General features: G+C 40.7%; 1 protein-coding gene across 1 annotated transcript in view; it reads left to right on the top strand.

Moving 5' to 3' along the window:
• Window positions 1-16218: 16218 nt before the first annotated feature.
• si:dkey-215k6.1 (transmembrane protein 132C) overlaps window positions 16219-24791 on the top strand; it is a 442562-nt gene continuing 433989 nt past the window's right edge. Inside the window, exon 1 of the mRNA XM_036979350.1 lies at window positions 16219-16835. Coding sequence (XP_036835245.1) covers window positions 16760-16835 — 76 coding nt within the window. The 5' untranslated portion in view covers window positions 16219-16759. The remainder of the gene's footprint in view (window positions 16836-24791) is intronic.

Below are 24791 nucleotides of genomic sequence, written 5' to 3'. Positions count from 1 at the left end.
TTGTTAACTACCATCCTTCAGCCTCTAGACTTCACATGTTTCTGTTCAGCTGGTGATTTGTTGATTGCATGTTTCTCCCACCTCCAAGTTGAACAATGTCTGCAGGAGGCCATAGTGATTGCCCCAACGGCTTATTGATTTATATTTGCTGGGTGTCAGTCAACCAGTGTTCTGCATTGTATGATGGGCAATGAGCCTACTGTAGTGTAATGAATTAGTCCTCAAAAGCCTGGCTAGGCCTAGGACACACAAACACACACACACCCTTGTCAAGTCCATGGCTGAGCACAACAAGCCTGAGCAGCTCTCTTCACTTCACTTAATTGGATTCTAATGTATTCGACTCGCTCGAGTGAGCATGTGTAGATGGCAACCAGCACATTCCAACTGAGTTGAGCCGAGGAGAAGGAGAGAGAGAGAGAGGTCATGAGCAGATGAGCTCCTGAATCTTTCAATATTTTTCTACAAAAAGATAGATTTAGAGTTGGATAAATAAATATATATATTTATTGAAGATATATATATATATCAGAGCAATTCTGACTTATTTTTCTCCATCTCTGGATTCCTACCGCAAGTTCTGAACCTTTTTTTTCACCTGGATCACCGCAGCTAGCTAGCTGCTATCCGAGTGGCCACTCCTGGCTAACGTCACTGTCCCGAAGCAATAACCAATTAGCTTGGAGCTAGCCTTGCTAGGCCCATCTCCCGGCTAGCCAAAAAGGTCCATCAGCCACCACTTTGGCTACAATACCTCTTTTTGCCAACTGGCTTGGACCCCCGCTGACTCATCACGACTGGACCCCCGCTGACTCATCACGACTGGACCCCCGCTGACTCATCACGACTGGAACACCGACGTGATTCGCCTGTTGTTTTTTTTTCAAACTGGCTCCGCCGTCGCTTCGTCCCCTGGTATCCCATCCGCTAACATGCTAGCCGCGGCCTGCTAGCTGTCCAGAGCACATCGGACTGTTAGCTTAAGAGGTCCACCGGACAAATTATTTGGCCCCTATACCTATTCTGCCAATTGGCCTGGTCTACCACACGGAGCACTGCTGATCCGTCTGCCGATGTAATAGCACGAGGGGGCCACAACAGACTTTCTTCCGTCACAATGTCCCTCCAAGGCCCTTCTGTTAGCTTGCTAGCCCCGGCCCGCAAGCTTCCTGAAGCCACTCACTGGACTCCTATGATCACTCGGCAACGCATGCCACTCGCTAACGCCAATATGCCTTGTCCATTGCTGTTTTGGTTAGTATGGATTGCCTTATTTCACTGTAGAGCCTCTAGCCCTGCTCAATACGCCTTATTTCGCACTTTAGTTCCACCTACCACACACGCGGTGACATCACCTGGTTTAAATTATATTTCTAGGGACAATATCTCTTTCATTGTCACTCTAGGCACAGGTTTACCCTCACTGTATCCACATCCTACCATACTTTTGTATGTACATTATGCCTTGAATCTATTCTACCGTGCCCAGAAATCTGCTCCTTTTACTCTCTGTTCTGAACGCACTAGACGACCAGTTATTTTAGCCTTTAGCCGTACTCTTATCCTACTCCTTCACTGTTCCTCTGGTGACGTAGAGGTTAATCCAGGCCCTGCAGTGCCTAGCTCCACTCCCATTCTCCAGGCACTCTCATTTGTTGACTTCTGTAACCGTAAAAGCATTGGTTTCATGCATGCTAACATTAGAAACCTCCTCCCTAAGTTTGTTTTATTCACTGCCCTAGCACACTCTGCCAACCCGGATGTCCTAGCCGTGTCTGAATCCTGGCTCAGGAAGACCACCAAAACCCCTGAAATTTCCATCCCTAACTATAACATTTTCCGACCAGATAGAACTGCCAAAGGGTGTGGTGTTGCAATCTACTGCAGAGATAGCCTGCAGAGTTCTGTCTTACTATTCAGGTCTGTACCCAAATAATTTGAGCTTCTGCATTTAAAAATCCACCTTTCCAGAAATAAGTCTCTCACTGTTGCCGCTTGCTATAGACCACCCTCTGCCCCCAGCTGTGCCCTGGACACCATATGTGATATGATTACCCCCCACCTGTCTTCACAGCTAGTGCTGCTAGGTGACCTAAACTGGGACACGCTTAACACACCGGCCATCCTACAAGCTAAGCTTGATGCCCTCAATCTCTCAGAAATTATCAATGAACCTACCAGGTACAACCCCAAATCCGTAAACACAGGCACCCTCATAGATATCATCCTAACCAACTTGCCCTCCAAATACACCTCTGCTGTTTTTAACTAAGATCTCAGCGATCACTGCTTCATTGCCTGCATCATTAATGGGTCTACGGTCAAACGACCACCCCTCATCACTATCAAACGCTCCCTAAAACATATCAGCGAGCAGGCCTTCCAAATCGACCTGGCCCGGGATTCCTGGAAGGATATTGACCACATCCCGTCAGTAGAGGATGCCTGGTCATTCTTTAAAAGTGCCTTCCTCACCATCTTAAATAAGCATGCCCCTTTCAAAAATGTTTGAACCAGGAACCGATATAGCCCTTGGTTCTTTCTAAGGTCCTCAAAAGCCAAGTCAACAAACAGATCACCGACCACTTCGAATCACACCGTATCTTCTCCGCTATGCAATCTGGTTTCCAAGCTGGTCATGGGTGCACCTCAGCCACGCTCAAGGTCCTAAACGATATCATAACCGCGATCGATAAGAGACATTACTGTGCAGTCGTTTTCATCGACCTGGCCAAGGCTTTCGACTCTGTCAATCACCACAATCTTATTGGCAGACTCAACAGCCTTGGCTTCTCAAATGATTGCCTCGCCTGGTTCACCAACTATTTATCTGATAGAGTTCAGTGTGTCAAAATGGAGGGCCTGTTGTCCGGACCTCTTGCAGTCTCTATGGGGGTGCCACAGGGTTCAATTCTCGGGTCGACTCTCTTCTCTGTGTACATCAATGATGTCACTCTCGCTGCTGGTGATTCTCTGATCCACCTCTATGCAGAAGACACCATTCTGTATACTTCTGGCCCTTCTTTGGACACTGTGTTAACTAACCTCCAGACGAGCATCAATGCCATACAACTCTCCTTCTGTGGCCTCCAACTGCTCTTAAATGCATGTAAAACTAAGTGCATGCTCTTCAACCGATCACTGCCCGCACCTGCCCGCCCGTCCAGCACCACTACTCTGGACGGTTCTGACTTAGAATATGTGGACAACTACAAATGTCTGGCTAGACTGTAAACTCTCCTTCCAGACTCACATTAAGCATCTCCAATCCAAAATAAAATCTAGAATTGGCTTCCTATTTTGCAACAAAGCATCCTTCACTCATGCTGGCAAACATACCCTGGTAAAACATACCATCCTACCGATCCTCAACTTCGGCGATGTCATCTATAAAATAGCCTCCAACACTCTACTCAACAAATTGGATGCAGTTTATCATAGTGCCATCTGTTTTGTCACCAAAGTCCCATATACTACCCACCACTGCGACCTGTATGCTCTCGTTGGCTGGCCATCGCTTCATACTCGTCGCCAAACCCACTGGCTCCAGGTCATCTACAAGTCTCTGCTATGTAAAGCCCCGCCTTATCTCAGCTCACTGGTCACCATAGCAGCACACACCCGTAGCACACTTTCCAGCAGGTATATCTCACTGGCCAACCCCAAAGCCAATTCCTCCTTTGGCTGCCTCTCCTTCCAGTTCTCTGCTGCCAATGACGGGAACGAACTGCAAAAATCTCTGAAGTTGGAGACTCTTACCTCCCTCACTAGCTCCCTCACTATCTTTAAGCACCAGCTGCTCATATATCACTGCACCTGTACATAGCTCATCTGTAATTAGCCCATCCAATCTACCTTATCGCCATACTGTATTTATTTATTTATCTTGCTCCTTTGCACCCCAGTATCTCTACTTGCACATTCATCTTCTGCACATCCTACCATTCCAGTGTTTCATTGCTATATTGTAATTCCTTTGCCACCATGGCCTATTTATTGCCTTACCTCTCTTATCCTACCTCATTTGCACATGCTGTATATAGATTTTTTCTACTGTATTATTGATTGTATGTTTGTTTATTCCATGTGTAACTCTGTGTTGTTGTATGTGTCGAACTGCTTTGCTTTACCTTGGCCAGGTCGCAGTTGTAAATGAGAACTTGTTCTCAACTAGCCTACCTGGTTAAATAAAGGTGAAATAAAAAATAAATAAATAAATCCCCATAAGAATTCACACAGGGACAAATGACCTGAGGGCCCAGCAGGAAAGGGTTGCCACAGCACTCCAGGGAGTGATTTGAAAAAGCTTCTTCCTCATTCCCTAACTCACAAGTGGTCATCTCCACCATACTACCGCAAAAACACTTTTACCTGCCACCATACAGCTGGTGAATGAAAGCATTTCCCGGGACTGTACCTCAAAACCTAACGTCTACCATTCCATCATGGACTTGAACAGCCTTTAAGACCAAGTCCACCTCTACAATGCAGCAGTCTCCACTTTTGCCAGGACATCACCCTCAACCGCAGCCCCAAAACCTCACACAAGAGCAACACAGCAATGAACACCCCGCCCAGATCAGAGCTGTGAGACCCCCTCCCAGAGGACCTGCACCAAGAGGATCCACACCAAGAGGACCTACACCAAGAGGATCCACACCAAGAGGACCTGCACCAAGAGGACCTGCACCAAGAGGATCCACACCAAGAGGACCTACACCAAGAGGATCCACACCAAGAGGACCTACACCAAGAGGATACAGACCAAGAGGACCTACACCAAGAGGATCTGCACCAAGAGGATCCACACTAAGAGAATCTACACCAAGAGGACCTGCACCAAGAGGATCCACACCAAGAGGACCTACACTAAGCTATATGGAATTGTTTTAAGAAGAATTTTAAGACCACTTGAAGCAATTTGTTGATGAATATTTGTATTTGGCGTTACTGCTATTAGCCCATACAAACACAAAGAACAACAGAAACACTACATGGAACAACAACAATTTCCCTCCCCCCCAAAAATCGAAAGGAATTTAGTTTTGAAGTGTCTGTCCTATATCTAAGAGATACAAGAAAGATCAGGAAACATTTTCTTAGTCTTTTTTTATTTTTATTTTTATTTTTTTACATGTATTTAACCCCTTATTTTTTAAGCTAAACACAGTCTCCATATATACAGTACCAGTCAGAAGTTTGGACACACCTACTCATTCAAGGGTTTTTCTTTACTTTTTAGTATTTTCTACATTGTAGAAAGTGCTAAACAAATCATAATATATTTTATATTTGAGATTCTTCAAAGTAGCCACCCTGCCTTTATGACAGCTTTGCACACTCTTGGCATACTCTCAACCAGCTTTACCTGGAATGCTTTTCTAACAGTCTTGAAGGAGTTCCCACATATGCTGAGCACTTGTTGGCTGCTTTTACTTCACTCTGCGATCCAACTCATCACAAATCATCTCAACTGGGTTGAGGTCGGGTGATTGTGGAGGCCAAATCATCAGATGCAGCACTCCATCACTCTCCTTCTTGGTCAAATAGCCCTTACAGTCTGGAGGTGTGTTAAGTCATTGTCCTGTCATTGGAACCTATCCAACCAAAAACACAGAGACCCAGAAAACCTGAGCCTACACCTTCACTACGGGGAATAACTAAAACAATAAATAAATACACTACAGCACATCAGAAATCAGTTGAATGCCATTGAAGAATTTATAGACACTTCTAGGAAAATTGGAATATACTAAACAAACAACATGAAGAATTATCTTTTCAAAACGGAGATGTATGGATCAACCACTTCTCCAATCTTTTTGGATCTATAACAAAGAACAAACTGCAAAAACATATACATGATCAAATACAATCAGAATGAGTTGTCCCCCACGAAAGGGCTTTATTACAGACAGAAATACTCCTCAGCACCACCACTCCCCCTCCTCAGACGATCCCACAGGTGGAGAAGCCGGATGTGAAGGTTCTGGGCTGGCGTGGTTACACGTTGTCTGCAGGTGTGAGGCCGGTCGAATGTGCTGCCAAATTCTCAATGTTGGACGCGGCTTATGGTACAAATTAACATTCCATTTTCTGGCAACAGCTCTGTTGGACATTCCTGCAGTCAGCATGCCAATTGTATGCTCCCATTGTGTTGTGTGACAAAACTGCACATTTTAGATTGGCCTTTTATTGTCCCCAGCACAAGGTGCACCTGTGTAATGACCATGCTGTTTAATCAGCTACTTGATATGCCACACCTGTCAGGTGGATGGATTATCTTGGCAAAGGATAAATGCTCACTAACAGGGATGTAAACAAATTTGTGCACAACATTTCAGAGAAATAAGCTTCTTGCGCATATGGAACATTTTGGGGATCTTTTATTTTGGCTCATGAAACATGGGACCAACACTTTACCTGTTGCGTTTATATTTTTGTTTAGTATAAATAAATAAATAAAAAACATTTTAAAAAAAATATCTATATATATATATATATATATATATATATATATATATATATATATATATATATATATATTTATATATTTAAACTCTTTATCATCATCCTCTGCTCTGGCATCTTCCCCAATACTTGGAAGCAAGGACTGATCACCCCAAAGACAAATTTGACCCCAATAACTACCGTGGGATATCCGTCAACAGTATTCACCCTGCACACAATTGGCGAGGGCTCTAGAACAGTCTGCAGCACCCGGCCTCACCCTATTCAACATGTATATTAATGAATTGGCGAGGGCTCTAGAACAGTCTGCAGCACCCGGCCCCACCCCATTCAACATGTATATTAATGAATTGGCGAGGGCTCTAGAACAGTCTGCAGCACCCGGCCCCACCCTATTCAACATGTATATTAATGAATTGGCGAGGGCTCTAGAACAGTCTGCAGCACCCGGCCCCACCCCATTCAACATGTATATTAATGAATTGGCGAGGGCTCTAGAACAGTCTGCAGCACACTACTAGAGTCTGGAGTCACATGTTTACTGTTTGCAGATGGTGCTGCTTCTGTCCCCAACCAAGGAGTGCCTACAGCAGCACCTAGATCTTCTGCACAGATTTTGTTAAATTTTTGCCCTAACAGTAAATCTCAGTAAGACCAAAATAATGGTGTTCCAAGAAAAGGTCCAGTTTCCAGGACAACAACTACAAATTCCACCTAGACACTGTTGCCTTAGAGCACACAAAAAACTATACCCACCTCAGCCTAAACATCAGCACCACAGGTAACTTCCACAAAGCGTTGAATGATCTGAGAGACATGGCAAGAAGGGCCTTCTATGCCATCAAAAGGAACATTACATTTGATCCCATTTAGGATCTGGCTAAAAATACTTGAATCAGTTATAGAACCCATTGTGAGGTCTGGGGTCCAATTATCAACCAAAAATTCAGAAAATGGGACTAACACCAAATTCAGATTCAAATTGCAGAATTCTGCAAAAACATCTTCCTTGTACAAAGTAAAACACCAAATAATGTAGAGCAGAATTAGAACGACTCCCACTCATAATGAAAATCCAGAAAATAGTTATTAGATTCTACAACCACCTAAAGGATGTGATTCTCAAACCTTCCATAACAAAGCCATCACCTAAGGAGAGATGAACCTGGAAAAGTGTCCCCTCAGCCAGCTAGTACTGTGACTATGTTTACAAACACAAACAGACCCCACAGAGCCCCAGGAGAGCAACACAATACGACCCAACCAAATCATGAGAAAACAAAAAGATAATTACTTGACACATTGGAAATATATATATTTTTAAATTGAGCAAACTGGAATGTTATTTGGCCCTAAACAGAGAGTACACCGTAGCAGAATACCTGACCACTTGGACTGACCCAACATTAAGAAAAGCTTTGACTATGTACAAACTCAGTAAGCATTGCCTTGCTATCAAGAGGCCGCCATAGCCTATGTGCCCACTGCCCACAAAATTAGGTGGAAAATTAGCTACACTTCCTAACCATAGCCAATAATATAACATTTAAAATGTCTATATTATTTTAAAACTTTTGAGAGTTTAATGTTTACTGTTAATTTCTCATTATTGATTTCCCTTTTTAAAAATAGTATTTCACTTGCTTTGCCAATGTAAATATATGTTTTGCGAGAGGAGTACTGTGGGCTTTGACTGAGCAGGCCTATGCTTGTGTCCTGTATGTGTGTACTGTCTGAGTGTTTCTCTCTGCAATTCTATCATTCTGTCTGTCCTTGTAAGATCGAATGGTCCACCTCATTCAAACACAATACAGAATGCCTTCTACTTAAAGACTACATGAGCCTGTGTTGTAAACCCAAATGTGTGCTTTGTTATAAAATAGCCTCCTCCCAGCAAGCACATAATGTTCCCACAACTTAAACCAAAAAAATAAAATGTTCCCGGAACATTCTGGGAACCAACAGTTAGGTTATTGTAGATACCCTACCCTAAATAACAGGTTATTGTGGATACCCTAACCCTAATAACAGGTTATTGTAGATACCCTAAATAACAGGTTTTTGTAGATACCCTAACCCTAAATAACAGGTTATTGTAGATACCCTAAATATCAGGTTATTGTAGATACCCTAAATAACAGGTTTTTGTAGATACCCTAAATAACAGGTTTTTGTAGATACCCTAAATAACAGGTTATTGTAGATACCCTAAATAACAGGTTATTGTAGATACCCTATATATCAGGTTATTGTAGATACCCTAACCCTAAATAGTGGGTTATTGTAGATACCCTAAATAGCGGGTTATTGTAGATACCCTAACCCTAAATAGTGGGTTATTGTAGATACCCTATATATCAGGTTATTGTAGAATGCCTACCCTAAATATCAGGTTATTGTAGAAACCCTAACCCTAAATAGCGGGTTATTGTAGATACCCTAAATATCAGGTTATTGTAGATACCCTACCCTAAATATCAGGTTATTGTAGATACCCTAACCCTAAATAGTGGGTTATTGTAGATACCCTAACCCTAAATAGCGGGTTATTGTAGATACCCTAAATATCAGGTTATTGTAGATACCCTAAATATCAGGTTATTGTAGATACCCTACCCTAAATATCAGGATATTGTAGATACCCTACCCTAAATATCAGGTTATTGTAGATACCCTAACCCTAAATATCAGGATATTGTAGATACCCTACCCTAAATATCAGGTTATTGTAGATACCCTAACCCTAAATATCAGGTTATTGTAGATACCCTAAATATCAGGTTATTGTAGATACCCTACCCTAAATATCAGGATATTGTAGATACCCTACCCTAAATATCAGGTTATTGTAGATACCCTAACCCTAAATATCAGGTTATTGTAGATACCCTAAATATCAGGTTATTGTAGATACCCTAACCCTGAATATCAGGTTATTGTAGATACCCTACCCTAAATATCAGGTTAATGTAGATACCCTACCCTAAATATCAGGTTAATGTAGACACCCTACCCTAAATATCAGGTTATTGTAGATACCCTAACCCTGAATATCAGGTTATTGTAGATACCCTACCCTAAATATCAGGTTAATGTAGATACCCTACCCTAAATATCAGGTTATTGTAGATACCCTACCCTAAATATCAGGTTATTGTAGATACCCTACCCTAAATATCAGGTTATTGTAGGGGTATCCAAGATGATGGAAGGGAGTAATCTGTGGGCAGTTGGATAGTTGTTAGACCAATACCTTTATTGACTCAAATACAGCACTGTCCATTGATTTCCATAAACAAATGAACAATTACATAATCAATATTTTGAAAAAAATATTTTCATAAACTATTAAATAATTCACTTTTTTCTTACAATTGATATAGTTAAATGACTAAATGTGTGAGAAATCGATATTAGGCTCTATAGACATGCATGGGCATTAATCTCATCTGAGTGTATGGCTGTGCAGTATGAACCTACAAAATCAGTCAAAACATAATTTTTTACTCGTCAATAAATCTTTCATAACATGATTCAACATGGTCTCAGGGCAATTTGTTTTATTCTGTACATAAATATGTGACACTCCATTTAGTATGATATATTGCGTTACGACATGTTACATTATGAAGGGAATAGCGGTCGTAAAATATCATACGAATCAGAGGACATACTGTATAATACGTATAAAATCAGAGGACGTACTGTATAATACATATAAAATCAGAGGACGTACTGTATAATACATATAAAATCAGAGGACGTACTGTATAATACATATAAAATCAGAGGACGTACCATATAATACGTATAAAATCAGAGGACGTACTGTATAATACATATAAAATCAGAGGACGTACTGTATAATACGTATAAAATCAGAGGACGTACTGTATAATACATATAAAATCAGAGGACGTACTATATAATACGTATAAAATCAGAGGACGTACTGTATAATACATATAAAATCAGAGGACGTACTGTATAATACATATAAAATCAGAGGACGTACTGTATAATACATATAAAATCAGAGGACGTACTGTATAATACATATAAAATCAGAGGACGTACTGTATAATACATATAAAATCAGAGGACGTACCATATAATACGTATAAAATCAGAGGACGTACTGTATAATACATATAAAATCAGAGGACGTACCATATAATACGTATAAAATCAGAGGACGTACTGTATAATACATATAAAATCAGAGGACGTACTGTATAATACATATAAAATCAGAGGACGTACCATATAATACGTATAAAATCAGAGGACGTACCATATAATACGTATAAAATCATAGGACGTACTGTATAATACGTATAAAATCAGAGGACGTACTGTATAATACGTATAAAATCAGAGGACGTACTATATAATACGTATAAAATCAGAGGACGTACCATATAATACGTATAAAATCAGAGGACGTACTGTATAATACATATAAAATCAGAGGACGTACTGTATAATACATATAAAATCAGAGGACGTACTGTATAATACATATAAAATCAGAGGACGTACTGTATAATACGTATAAAATCAGAGGACGTACCATATAATACGTATAAAATCAGAGGACGTACTGTATAATACATATAAAATCAGAGGACGTACTGTATAATACATATAAAATCAGAGGACGTACCATATAATACGTATAAAATCAGAGGACGTACTGTATAATACGTATAAAATCAGAGGACGTACTGTATAATACATATAAAATCAGAGGACGTACCATATAATACATATAAAATCAGAGGACGTACTGTATAATACATATAAAATCAGAGGACGTACTGTATAATACATATAAAATCAGAGGACGTACTGTATAATACATATAAAATCAGAGGACGTACTGTATAATACGTATAAAATCAGAGGACGTACTGTATAATACATATAAAATCAGAGGACGTACTGTATAATACATATAAAATCAGAGGACGTACTGTATAATACATATAAAATCAGAGGACGTACTGTATAATACATATAAAATCAGAGGACGTACTGTATAATACATATAAAATCAGAGGACGTACCGTATAATACGTATAAAATCAGAGGACGTACTGTATAATACATATAAAATCAGAGGACGTACTGTATAATACATATAAAATCAGAGGACGTACCATATAATACGTATAAAATCAGAGGACGTACTGTATAATACATATAAAATCAGAGGACGTACTGTATAATACATATAAAATCAGAGGACGTACCATATAATACGTATAAAATCAGAGGACGTACCATATAATACGTATAAAATCATAGGACGTACTGTATAATACGTATAAAATCAGAGGACGTACTGTATAATACGTATAAAATCAGAGGACGTACTATATAATACGTATAAAATCAGAGGACGTACCATATAATACGTATAAAATCAGAGGACGTACTGTATAATACATATAAAATCAGAGGACGTACTGTATAATACATATAAAATCAGAGGACGTACTGTATAATACATATAAAATCAGAGGACGTACTGTATAATACGTATAAAATCAGAGGACGTACCATATAATACGTATAAAATCAGAGGACGTACTGTATAATACATATAAAATCAGAGGACGTACTGTATAATACATATAAAATCAGAGGACGTACCATATAATACGTATAAAATCAGAGGACGTACTGTATAATACGTATAAAATCAGAGGACGTACTGTATAATACATATAAAATCAGAGGACGTACTGTATAATACATATAAAATCAGAGGACGTACCATATAATACGTATAAAATCAGAGGACGTACTGTATAATACGTATAAAATCAGAGGACGTACTGTATAATACATATAAAATCAGAGGACGTACCATATAATACATATAAAATCAGAGGACGTACTGTATAATACATATAAAATCAGAGGACGTACCATATAATACGTATAAAATCAGAGGACGTACCATATAATACATATAAAATCAGAGGACGTACCATATAATACGTATAAAATCAGAGGACGTACTGTATAATACATATAAAATCAGAGGACGTACTGTATAATACATATAAAATCAGAGGACGTACTGTATAATACATATAAAATCAGAGGACGTACCATATAATACATATAAAATCAGAGGACGTACCATATAATACGTATAAAATCAGAGGACGTACTGTATAATACATATAAAATCAGAGGACGTACTGTATAATACGTATAAAATCAGAGGACGTACTGTATAATACATATAAAATCAGAGGACGTACCATATAATACATATAAAATCAGAGGACGTACCATATAATACATATAAAATCAGAGGACGTACTGTATAATACATATAAAATCAGAGGACGTACTGTATAATACATATAAAATCAGAGGACGTACTGTATAATACATATAAAATCAGAGGACGTACCATATAATACATATAAAATCAGAGGACGTACTATATAATACATATAAAATCAGAGGACGTACTGTATAATACGTATAAAATCAGAGGACGTACCATATAATACGTATAAAATCAGAGGACGTACTGTATAATACGTATAAAATCAGAGGACGTACCGTAGTAGTCACATGTATAGGGTTGCAGGTGTGATTGCAGGGTAGAGTAAACATTTTAGGCTCCAACAGGCAGGACTAGTGAAATAAAATCATGACAATGGTAATAAAAACAATACAAATAGCACTATACACATAACTGTGGCAGTGATTTAATAAATTAAATGTCCATTGGGGTGGAGACAGAGTAAAGACTGTTTAGGTGGTGTGGGGGAATGACCATAGGGGGAACATCATGACCATTGAGGGGGTGTGGGGGAATGACCATAGGGGGAACATCATGACCATTGAGGGGGTGTGGGGGAATGACCATAGGGGGAACATCATGACCATTGAGGGGGTGTGGGGGAATGACCATAGGGGGAACATCATGACCATTGATGGGGTGTGGGGGAATGACCATAGGGGAAACATCATGACCATTGAGGGGGTGTGGGGGAATGACCATAGGGGGAACATCATGACCATTGAGGGGGTGTGGGGGAATGACCATAGGGGGAACATCATGACCATTGATGGGGTGTGGGGGAATGACCATAGGGGGAACATCATGACCATTGATGGGGTGTGGGGGAATGACCATAGCGGGAGAAGCATGTTGTAGGCCACTTTGCTTGCACACACATTTTCCATAGGATTGAGGTCAGGGCTTTGTGATGGCCACTCCAATACCTTGACTTTGTTGTCCTTAAGTCATTTTGCAACAACTTTGGAAGTGTGATTGGGGTCATTGTCCATTTGGTAGACCCATTTGCGACCAAGCTTTAACTTCCTGACTGATGTCTTGAGAAGCACCCCCAGAGCATAATGCTGCCACCCCCATGCTTTACGGTTGGGATGGAGTTCTTCGGGTTTGCAAGCCTCCCCCTTTTTCCTCCAAACATAATGAAGGTCATTATGGTCAAACAGTTCTATTTTTGTTTCTTCAGACCAGAGGACATTTCTCCAAAAAGTACGATCTTTGTCACCATGTGCAGTTGCAAACCGTAGTATGGCTTTTTATTGCGCTTTTGGAGCAGTGGCTTCTTGCTGAGAGGCCTTTCAAGTTATGTCGATATAGGACTCGTTTGGCTGTGGATATACAGTAGATACTTTTGTACCTGTTTCCTCCAGCATCTTCACAAGGTCCTTTGCTGTTGTTCTGGGATTGATTTGCACTTTTTGCACCAAAGTACGTTCATCTCTAGGAGACAGAACGCGTCTCCTTCCTGAGCGGTATGACGGCTGCGTGGTCCCATGGTGTTTATACTTGTGTACTATTGTTTGTACAGATGAATGTGGTACCTTCAGGCATTTGGAAACTGCTCCCAAGGATGAACCAGACTTGTGGAGGTCTAACAATTTTTTTTCTGAGGTCTTGGCTGATTTCTTTTGATTTTCCCATGACATCAAGCAAAGAGGCACTGAGTTTGAAGGTAGGCCTTGAAATACATCCACAGGTACACCTCCAATTGACTCAAATTATGTCAGTTAGCCTATCAGAAGCTTCTAAAGCCATGACATAATTTTCTGGACATTTCCAAACTGTTTAAAGGCATAGTCAATTTAGTGTATGTAGACTTCTGACCCACTGGAATTGTGATACAGTGAAGTATAAGTGAAATAATCTGTCTGTAAACAATTGTTGGAAAAATTACTTGTGTCATGTAGATGTCCTAACTAACTTGCCTAAACTATAGTTTGTTAACAAGAAATTTGTGCAGTGGTTGAAAAACGAGTTTTAATGACTCCAACCTAAGTGTATGTAAACTTCTGACTTCAACTGTACGTCGTACCCAGTCGTACAATAGCATGCGAATTGGATGACTTAATTTATCATGTCTTGGAGGATGTATAGTATTATATGTCTTTCTCTGTGACCAGGTTGCTTGTTGCATAGTAACAACAAAAGAGAATTATGGGGAGAATTCACATTAGTGGTTAGGACTAAAACAACAAAGGTTAAGTGAATTTACATAGCAGGTTATGGGAATTGGGTTCAGTTGAGTTAAGGGTTAGGGGAAGGGTTAGCTAAAATGCTAGAGGTGTCCCTGATGAAACTCAAACATTGGAACCTTGGGATTGCTAGAAGATCGGATATTACGCCCACCCATCCTCCCTCCCTACTTTAATGTCTGTCTATAGTAACTAAACCATTAGTAGGTAGCATACATCTTGGAGGCGCTCAGAAATATGTTAAGTATGTTTCGTATGTCTGTGAGGCCAGGCTGCATGATTTATTTAGTCATGAAGGGATCCTTTGTTCGGTCATTTTATCTCGTGCATAAAAGCCTTGTCCTCATTCAGACTGTTCCTGAATCACCCGCTAGGGATCGCTATCACTCCTCCGGTATGAGCTGACAACCCGTCTGAAAGTTGTGGGAAATCCTCAGACCAGAGTTGGAGGAGCATTTGCAATTCAATAAGTCACAATGTTATTTCTCAGCTTTTAAACATTCAGCTGACAATGGAAACCAGTGTATGAAATATAGTCCGAGTCTAGGAACAAAATAATATTTTATTTTTTTATTTTGCCCGTGTCCTTTAACTGAACGTGTATCAGTTTGTGAATAGTAGAGTTGGCTACAGTAGAGTATCACATATTTTATTGTACAAGCAGCCTCATGCAATCAGCTGATAGATGCATCTATCGATTACACTGTAAACAGGTGTTACAGTGTCTTAGGCATGAATAATCGCCGACAGCTTTACTGTTCTTGTAAACACGGTAGCCTAAGACTATAGCCTACCTAAAGGTTTCGCTTGCATCAGACGCAGTTTATCTACCACACGCCCACGTTTATCAGAATAAAACCCTAACAATATTAAACATCCATATTTGATATTTAATGAATTCATTATATATATTATTCTTTTTTTTAACATTATTTAAAACAAATCTGTCTAAACTCACTCCAGTGTGTATTATAGACAGGAGGAAAGCGTCATAGGTCTCTCCTTGTTTGAGTCCCGTTACGCGTGACAATGTCCTCACATTCCAGTTTCTATTTGTTTGGGGAACATTTCTAACATTTGATTGGCTATCGCCGACCCTGCATCCTCGTTCACCTGCTTCCTCGAAATCCAACTATTGGCTCACCAATGTGTCACTATCATCCCGCCTCTAAACTGTCCCTCGCATCTTGTAGAAGCATCAATTGTAGCCTTCTCTTTCCTCTCTTCCACACCGCAGAAAGTACACACTTGAAGTTTAATCGCAGATACAAGAGATACGAGGGATGAGAGCTCGAGCGCAGCCGCACAGAAGCGAGAGTGGAACGTCGCCGACGGGGTCTAACGGGTCCAGAACAACTCGGAGCTTTTAAGCTATTTGCGTGGAAGGGTGGATTTAATCAACGTGGATCACTGAAAAGCATGCACTGAGTTTGAACAGTACTCGCCGCTTGTTTTTAAACTTTCGGAAAAAGGGTGAATATCAGAAAGCTAACGGAAAAGGGTTGGGAAAAGGAGTGCAGTCGGAACACTGGCTACGGGGTTCTACCAGTTTTGGGATGTAGCCAGTTGAATCGGAATGCGTTGTATTTTTTAGGACAAGGTTTTTTAGTATAACTGTCGACACGGGTGCAGTTAAATAGGCTACACGGGACATAAGGAGTGCATTTAAACCGAGATGATGACACTAATGGGACATTAATATTTTGCATCAGAACAAGTAATTACATCCCTTCGTCTGAACAGTTCGAGCAGAGAATACTTCGTCAACATGGACACATTACGGATTGCAATGCGAGACGCGTCTCTGGTTTATTCAATGCTTCTTTTGACTTCTTTTTGGAAAGGTAAGAACCGATAGAGGAAAACTTTGGTTCTAGAATAAGTTAGTCTTCATATGCACTGTTTTCACGATTTACACAAAATTATTTAGAATTGTATGGCAGCTATTTATTCCACAACTGCGCCCTGTCATTTGCGTGCTCCCCATAGGCGATCATTATTGATGTATTTGATAGCCTATTTACATGACATATCATTAACATATTTGGGAATCATTTGTAGATTCACATGTAGAAATAGCCAGATTGAAACTTTTACAGTATTTAAAAAAACTTTACCTGACTCCTGTTGATTCAGAATAGTGGTGTGTGTGTGTGTGTGGAAATGACGATCATGATATAATGTAACCTACACCGGAGACGTGAAACACAAGATATGTCCAGAACACCCAATTATTTCGAACGGAAATGTTCATTTTAGGCCTATTTAAAACAAATTCAAATAGGCCCATGACAAATCACTCTGGATTTTTCTGTTACATTGGTTTGTGTTAAAAGCGTTTATTCTCTTCTTTTTAAGTCACTAAATTTAGCATGAACATTGGCCATGCGTCGTATGCTATTTTCTCACGTTGTTTTTTAAGCAGTGAACTCACATATAAAATACATGTAAAAAAAATCCTACAATCGTCATTGATAAATTGGCTAAATTATTGGAACGTTATTTAATTTGCCAGATTGAGAACTATTTCATGACCAGCGTCAATGAGTAGCCTACGGAAAATTGTGTGACACAAATGTTGCTCTGCATTGCATACTAAATCACATGACGGGTTGTTATCGTTTTTCGGGATAGTTTACGTACATAAATTAATTCCACTTGACCACAGGCCGTACATTGATTGCGTTTAATTTGTCACAACTGTGCAAAATGTTTGACTTGTGCAAGGTAAAGGGCTCAGACCGTTGACAGTTGTGGGATGGAGAGGCCAGAGTGCAGGACAGCCTTTGTCCCTGCTTTGAAAAGTAACTGGAGCAACAGAATTTGACTCTGAACAGCTGTGGCGGAGTATCGGTTTATTAACACGCTCGAAGAACAGCATGGTTAACTCAACCCCGTTGTTTTTTATTAGTCTGACCTAGGCCTATCAACATGACTGTAGTCGCTCCCTTGGCACTTGGAAAAGACCAAGACGGGCCGATCTGCAGCAATGCACACTGGAATTTGGTCACATTTCACCTTTGCTGTTAAATTAAATCGTATTTATTGGGCGCATGGGAGCACTGCTTCAATAAGGTAATAGTAGCTAAGGCCAGTGGATAATGTTCTGGAAACGAAAGCTGACCTTGCGCGTTGATTTGTGGTAAAGGCCTTCAGTCAAGCGTGTCGCCGCACGGTTCCCACTGTGAATCCCGTTTATTTAGGCTACCACTCTGAACTGAAATGTGAATCTAAGTTTAGTAATGTGAATGTCAATGCTTGAGATGTTGGTAAAAAAAAAGGTTTTGCCTGAATCACAAATGCATAATAGTTTGGAAAAGGAATTACACACCAAAAACGTGCGTAAAAGCCAATTTTGCAATTGTTGTTAGTTATCTTGCCTCTGTTTCGGTTAGACTGTAACCAGCATAACATGGATTCAGCTTTTTTCATACATTTGTTAGTTTATCCTTTAAAGACAATCCATGTGCATCTGCAGAATCCATGTAATTACAGTAGGTAGCCTAATGTCAATGCATATTATATATCTAGAATTGTCTCCATAAATTGTGTGAAAGATCAATGGCAACAAAAAACGGACACAATGCATTCCACATTAAACAGTAGGCCTATTATCTTCCTTCGCTATATTATAAATCTGTTTGCGTACGATAATCGTCAAAGCGGGCCGATCTGCGTCGTCTCCGGTAGGAGCTGATATACCTCGTGTACGGCCCTCGGCAGTCACTGGATGTTGCCTTTGCTTTTTCTCATGCTATACAGCAGGGTTATTCAACTCTGACCCTACGAGGTCCGGAGCCTGCTGGGTTTCTGTTTTATCTGAAAATGAATTGCACACACACCTGGTGTCCCAGGTCTAAATCAGGAACTGTCAGTCCCTGATTTAGACCTGGGTCAGTCCCTGATTTAGACCTTGGTCAGTTCCTGATTTAGACCTGGGTCTGTCCATGATTTAGACCTGGGTCAGTTCCTGATTTTAGACCTGGGTCTGTCCATGACGGGTCAGTCCCTGATTTAGACCTGGGTCCGTTCCTGATTTAGACCTGGGTCCGTTCCTGATTTAGACCTGGATCAGGGATTAATTGAGTTTGAATGCTATACAACAACATTTTATCACCTCGAACCACCATTGTGTACAGTACTATAATTTGACACAAAACAAAGATAAGATTATCTTAATTTGTTTTCCTTCACATTGGCTCAAAGCTCGCAGATTTAACTAGTCAAATGTTTGCACTTCTCAACAGAAGTATAACTGGGCTATTCATTCTCCAAAATATCACACACACACACACACACACACACACACACACACACACACACACACACACACACACACACACACCACTTGTTAACTTTCTGTAGATAGATCATAAATCCAGACTCTAGACAACAAATTGGATGGAAACATTTTGAAAGTGAAGGAATGTGAAGGAACCCATAACATTTACAGGCGCAGAGTGCGTGCCTGTTAAAAACGGCGTTGGACAGACTGTGACCTTCACAATGAACTTTACAGCTGGAATAAGCAACAGTGATATCCCCAGATCCCTTTTACTGCAATACAAATGCCAGGAGGATGCAGTGGTATGTGTGTGTGTTTATAATTTGTGGGGAGTAAGGAGAAGCTCACAAACCACTCTTACGGATATCCCGGGTTTGTCTCTCAAACAGCAATATTGAAATTGGGACCCACATTTATGTCCACAACACTTATAATATTTATTTACTTTTTCATATTTTTATTAAGGATCAAATAAAATGAAGAGTCTTTGTTTGGGCTTGTTGTTGCTTTAATATATTATTTGAATATATATTTTTTTATGATGCTAAGTGTGTGACATGAAATGCATCTGTACCACTGAGGTGGTACATCTGGTATCTGGAGTGGGCAGACTTTGCAATACTGGTGTGCAGTTTTTCAAAGAAGTGTGTGTGTGTGTGTGTGTGTGTGTGTGTCTGTCTGTGTGTTGTACAAGAGGCAGACGTACGATGGAGATAATTCACGGATGAAACATTTGTAGGCCTCAGACTATATTACATATGCATGGAAATGTTCCGGGGCGGAGCTGAGCAAGCATTCTCTTATTTTCCTCTCTCGCAGACGCATTTACAGAGAGAGTGAAGGCATTTCTGTTTACCGATAGAGTGAGGGCATGTCTGTTTACAGAGAGAGTGAAGGCATGTCTGTTTACGGAGAGAGTGAAGGCATGTCTGTTTACGGAGAGAGTGAAGGCATGTCTGTTTACAGAGAGAGTGAAGGCATGTCTGTTTACAGAGAGAGTGAAGGCATGTCTGTTTACGGAGAGAGTGAAGGCATGTCTGTTTACAGAGCGAGTGAAGGCATGTCTGTTTACAGAGAGAGTGAAGGCATGTCTGTTTACAGAGAGAGTGAAGGCATGTCTGTTTACGGAGAGAGTGAAGGCATGTCTGTTTACGGAGAGAGTGAAGGCATGTCTGTTTACGGAGAGAGTGAAGGCATGTCTGTTTACGGAGAGAGTGAAGGCATGTCTGTTTACGGAGAGAGTGAAGGCATGTCTGTTTACGGAGAGAGTGAAAGCATGTCTGTTTACGGAGAGAGTGAAGGCATGTCTGTTTACAGAGAGAGTGAAGGTATGTCTGTTTACAGAGAGAGTGAAGGCATGTCTGTTTACGGAGAGAGTGAAAGCATGTCTGTTTACGGAGAGAGTGAAGGCATGTCTGTTTACGGAGAGAGTGAAGGCATGTCTGTTTACGGAGAGAGTGAAGGCATGTCTGTTTACAGAGAGAGCGAAGGCATGTCTGTTTACGGAGAGAGTGAAGGCATGTCTGTTTACGGAGAGAGTGAAGGCATGTCTGTTTACAGAGAGAGTGAAGGCATGTCTGTTTACGGAGAGAGTGAAGGCATGTCTGTTTACGGAGAGAGTGAAGGCATGTCTGTTTACGGAGAGAGTGAAGGCATGTCTGTTTACGGAGAGAGTGAAGGCATGTCTGTTTACGGAGAGAGTGAAGGCATGTCTGTTTACGGAGAGAGTGAAAGCATGTCTGTTTACGGAGAGAGTGAAGGCATGTCTGTTTACGGAGAGAGTGAAGGCATGTCTGTTTACAGAGAGAGTGAAGGCATGTCTGTTTACGGAGAGAGTGAAAGCATGTCTGTTTACGGAGAGAGTGAAGGCATGTCTGTTTACGGAGAGAGTGAAGGCATGTCTGTTTACAGAGAGAGTGAAGGCATGTCTGTTTACGGAGAGAGTGAAGGCATGTCTGTTTACGGAGAGAGTGAAGGCATGGTGAAGGCATGTCTGTTTAGTCTGAAGTGTAATTCCCGTTCTATAGTATTTGGTGAATAAGCTGTACTGTACAATTCCCCTTTTATTTAAAAGAATGGAGTGTATTATCCTGGAAGGGTTCTGTTGTCAGATCGGAAATAGGGAATTGCAACCGGCTGGAGAGATATCGTTTTTTCCACAGTGTACTGAAACAGTCAATTGGATAATTTGTCGTCTATACGGTAAAGGGGACATATGAGCAAATCTCTGATTACGCTGTGTTGCTTGCTCTTGTTTACTCACATATTTCCATTGAGTGCATTGAACCCGTGAACACACACACACAGGACTTTTTGGGGACCGAAAATTGATTTCCATTAAAAATCCTGTTTTCCCTAAGCGCTAACCCTAACCCTAACCTTAACTTGAACTCTAACCTTTACCCTATTTCTAACCCTAAACCCCTAAGCCTAAAATAGCCTTTTTTACAAGTGAGGACCAGCAAAATGTCCTCACTTCTCTGAATTTTAGTTGGTTTACCATTCTTGTGAGGATTTCTGCTACTCACAAGTATAGTTAAACGTGTATACACACACCACACCACAACACAACAAAACACCACACCACAACACAAAGGACACAGATTTGGCGGAGGAGAAAAATGGATCAAGTCTGTGCCTGTGGAGGTTAGCCTTGTCTGTTCTAGGGAAAGGCCCACCTGACAGGAGAAATGCTCAGCACTGGGGGCTAGGCAACCCCCCAAACCCACCTCCACCCACCCAACCACCCAGTCTACAGACTTGACATCCAGACTTCGAAATCCAAATATCCAAATATTCCTCGACAGAGAAAGCGACGTGATGTGATGTGGCTATGTTATAGAGAAAGTGACGTGGCTATGTTGACAGAGAAAGCGACGTGGCTAGGTTGACAGAGAAAGTGACGTGGCTATGTTGACAGAGAGAGCGACGTGGCTATGTTGACAGAGAAAGCGACGTGGCTAGATTGACAGAGAAAGCGACGTGACTAGGTTGACAGAGAAAGTGACGTGGCTAGATTGACAGAGAAAGCGACGTGACTAGGTTGACAGAGAAAGAGACGTGGCTATGTTGACAGAGAGAGAGACGTGGCTATGTTGACAGAGAGGGTGACGTGGCTATGTTGACAGAGAAAGCGACGTGGCTAGGTTGACAGAGAAAGGACGTGGTATGTTGTTTAATATCCTCTTTAAAGTGAATGTACTCATAAGTAGCACATTGTGTGTGAGTCTATGGGTCTCTGTGTCTCAAAAGGGAATCTATCTGTGTAAGTGTGCGAGTGTGTTTTAATAATGGACGAAAGAGGCATGTGAGTGTGTGTGTGCGCGCGTGCGTGTGCGTGACGTCTGAGTCTATAAGTCATAATTGACGAGAGAGGTCTGTGTGTGTGTGTGTGTGTGTGTGTGTGCGTGTGTGTGGCGGCTGGGTCTATAAGTCATGTTTGGGTTTAAGGTGGTGGCAATCAGGGAGACATTTCCCACCAGATTAGCGTCTGTGAAGCCGAGAGGGTAATGAGGGTGATCATTATCATCAATGTCTTAATGAGATAATGACCCAGTTGAGAGAGGAGATGTGTAGGAGAGTCATGATGCTGTTAGATGCTACCATTCACCATGCTATTCTGATGCTACCATTCACCATGATATTCTGATGCTACCATTCACCATGCTATTCTGATTCTACCATTCACCATGCTATTCTGATGCTACCATTCACCATGCTATTCTGATACTACCATTCACCATGCTATTCTGATGCTACCATTCACCATGCTATTCTGATGCTACCATTGACCATGCTATTCTGATGCTACCATTCACCATGATATTCTGATGCTACCATTCACCATGCTATTCTGATTCTACCATTCACCATGCTATTCTGATGCTACCATTCACCATGCTATTCTGATACTACCATTCACCATGCTATTCTGATGCTACCATTCACCATGCTATTCTGATGCTACCATTGACCATGCTATTCTGATGCTACCATTCACCATGATATTCTGATGCTACCATTCACCATGCTATTCTGATTCTACCATTCACCATGCTATTCTGATGCTACCATTCACCATGCTATTCTGATACTACCATTGACCATGCTATTCTGATACTACCATTCACCATGCTATTCTGATGCTACCATTCACCATGCTGTTCTGATACCTCCATTGAGCATGCTATTCTGATGCTACCATTGACCATGCTATTCTGATACTACCATTGACCATGCTATTCTGATGCTACCATTCACCATGCTGTTCTGATACCTCCATTGAGCATGCTATTCTGATGCTACCATTGACCATGCTATTCTGATGCTACCATTGACCATGCTATTCTGATGCTACCATTCACCATGCTATTCTGATGCTACCATTGACCATGCTATACTGATGCTACCATTGACCATGCTATACTGATGCTACCATTGACCATGCTATACTGATGCTACCATTGACCATGCTATTCTGATGCTACCATTCACCATGCTGTTCTGATACTTCCATTGAGCATGCTATTCTGATGCTACCATTGACCATGCTATTCTGATACTACCATTGACCATGCTATTCTGATGCTACCATTGACCATGATATTCTCCCCTTTCACTTGCTTTCTCAAACACTTTCTCGAGGTACTTGATTGCATTGATCTGTCTCTCCCTCTTTCTTATCCCTCACTCTCTCTCTACCTGTCACACACATGCACTTTTTGTGCGTTTTCCTCTCTATTTATCCCCTCTATCTCTTTATCCTTTCTTTGTCCTCTCTATCTCTTTATCCTTTCTTTGTCCTCTCTATCTCTTTATCCTCTCTTTGTCCTCTCTATCTCTTTATCCTTTCTTTGTCCTCTCTGTCTCTTTATCCTTTCTTTATCCTCTCTATCTCTTTATCCTTTCTTTGTCCTCTCTATCTCTTTATCCTTTCTTTGTCCTCTCTATCTCTTTATCCTTTCTTTGTCCTCTCTATCTCTTTATCCTTTCTTTGTCCTCTCTATCTCTTTATCCTTTCTTTGTCCTCTCTATCTCTTTATCCTCTCTTTGTCCTCTCTATCTCTTTATCCTTTCTTTGTCCTCTCTGTCTCTTTATCCTTTCTTTATCCTCTCTATCTCTTTATCCTTTATTTATCCTCTCTCTCTATATCCTCTCTCTCTCTATCCCCTCTCTCTTTATTATCTCTATCCTCTCTTTATCCACTCTACTCTTATTATCTCTATCCTCTATCTTTATCCCCTCTCTCTTTATTATCTCTATCCCCTCTATCTTCTCGCTCTTTACCCTCTCTATATCCTCTCTCTCTCTATCCTCTCTCTCTATATCCTCTCTCTCTCTATCCCCTCTCTCTCTCTATCCCCTCTATCTCTTTATTATCTCTATCCTCTCTTTATCCACTCTACTCTTATTATCTCGATCCTCTCTTTATCCTCTCTCTTTATCCCCTCTATCTCTTTATTATCTCTATCTCTAACTCTTCTCTATTCCTCTTCTCTTCTCTCCTCCCCTTCT

Source organism: Oncorhynchus mykiss, chromosome 6, assembly GCF_013265735.2.
Source record: "Oncorhynchus mykiss isolate Arlee chromosome 6, USDA_OmykA_1.1, whole genome shotgun sequence".
NCBI classification, from domain to species: Eukaryota; Metazoa; Chordata; class Actinopteri; order Salmoniformes; family Salmonidae; genus Oncorhynchus; species Oncorhynchus mykiss.
This window is presented reverse-complemented; position numbering and strand designations above follow the sequence as displayed.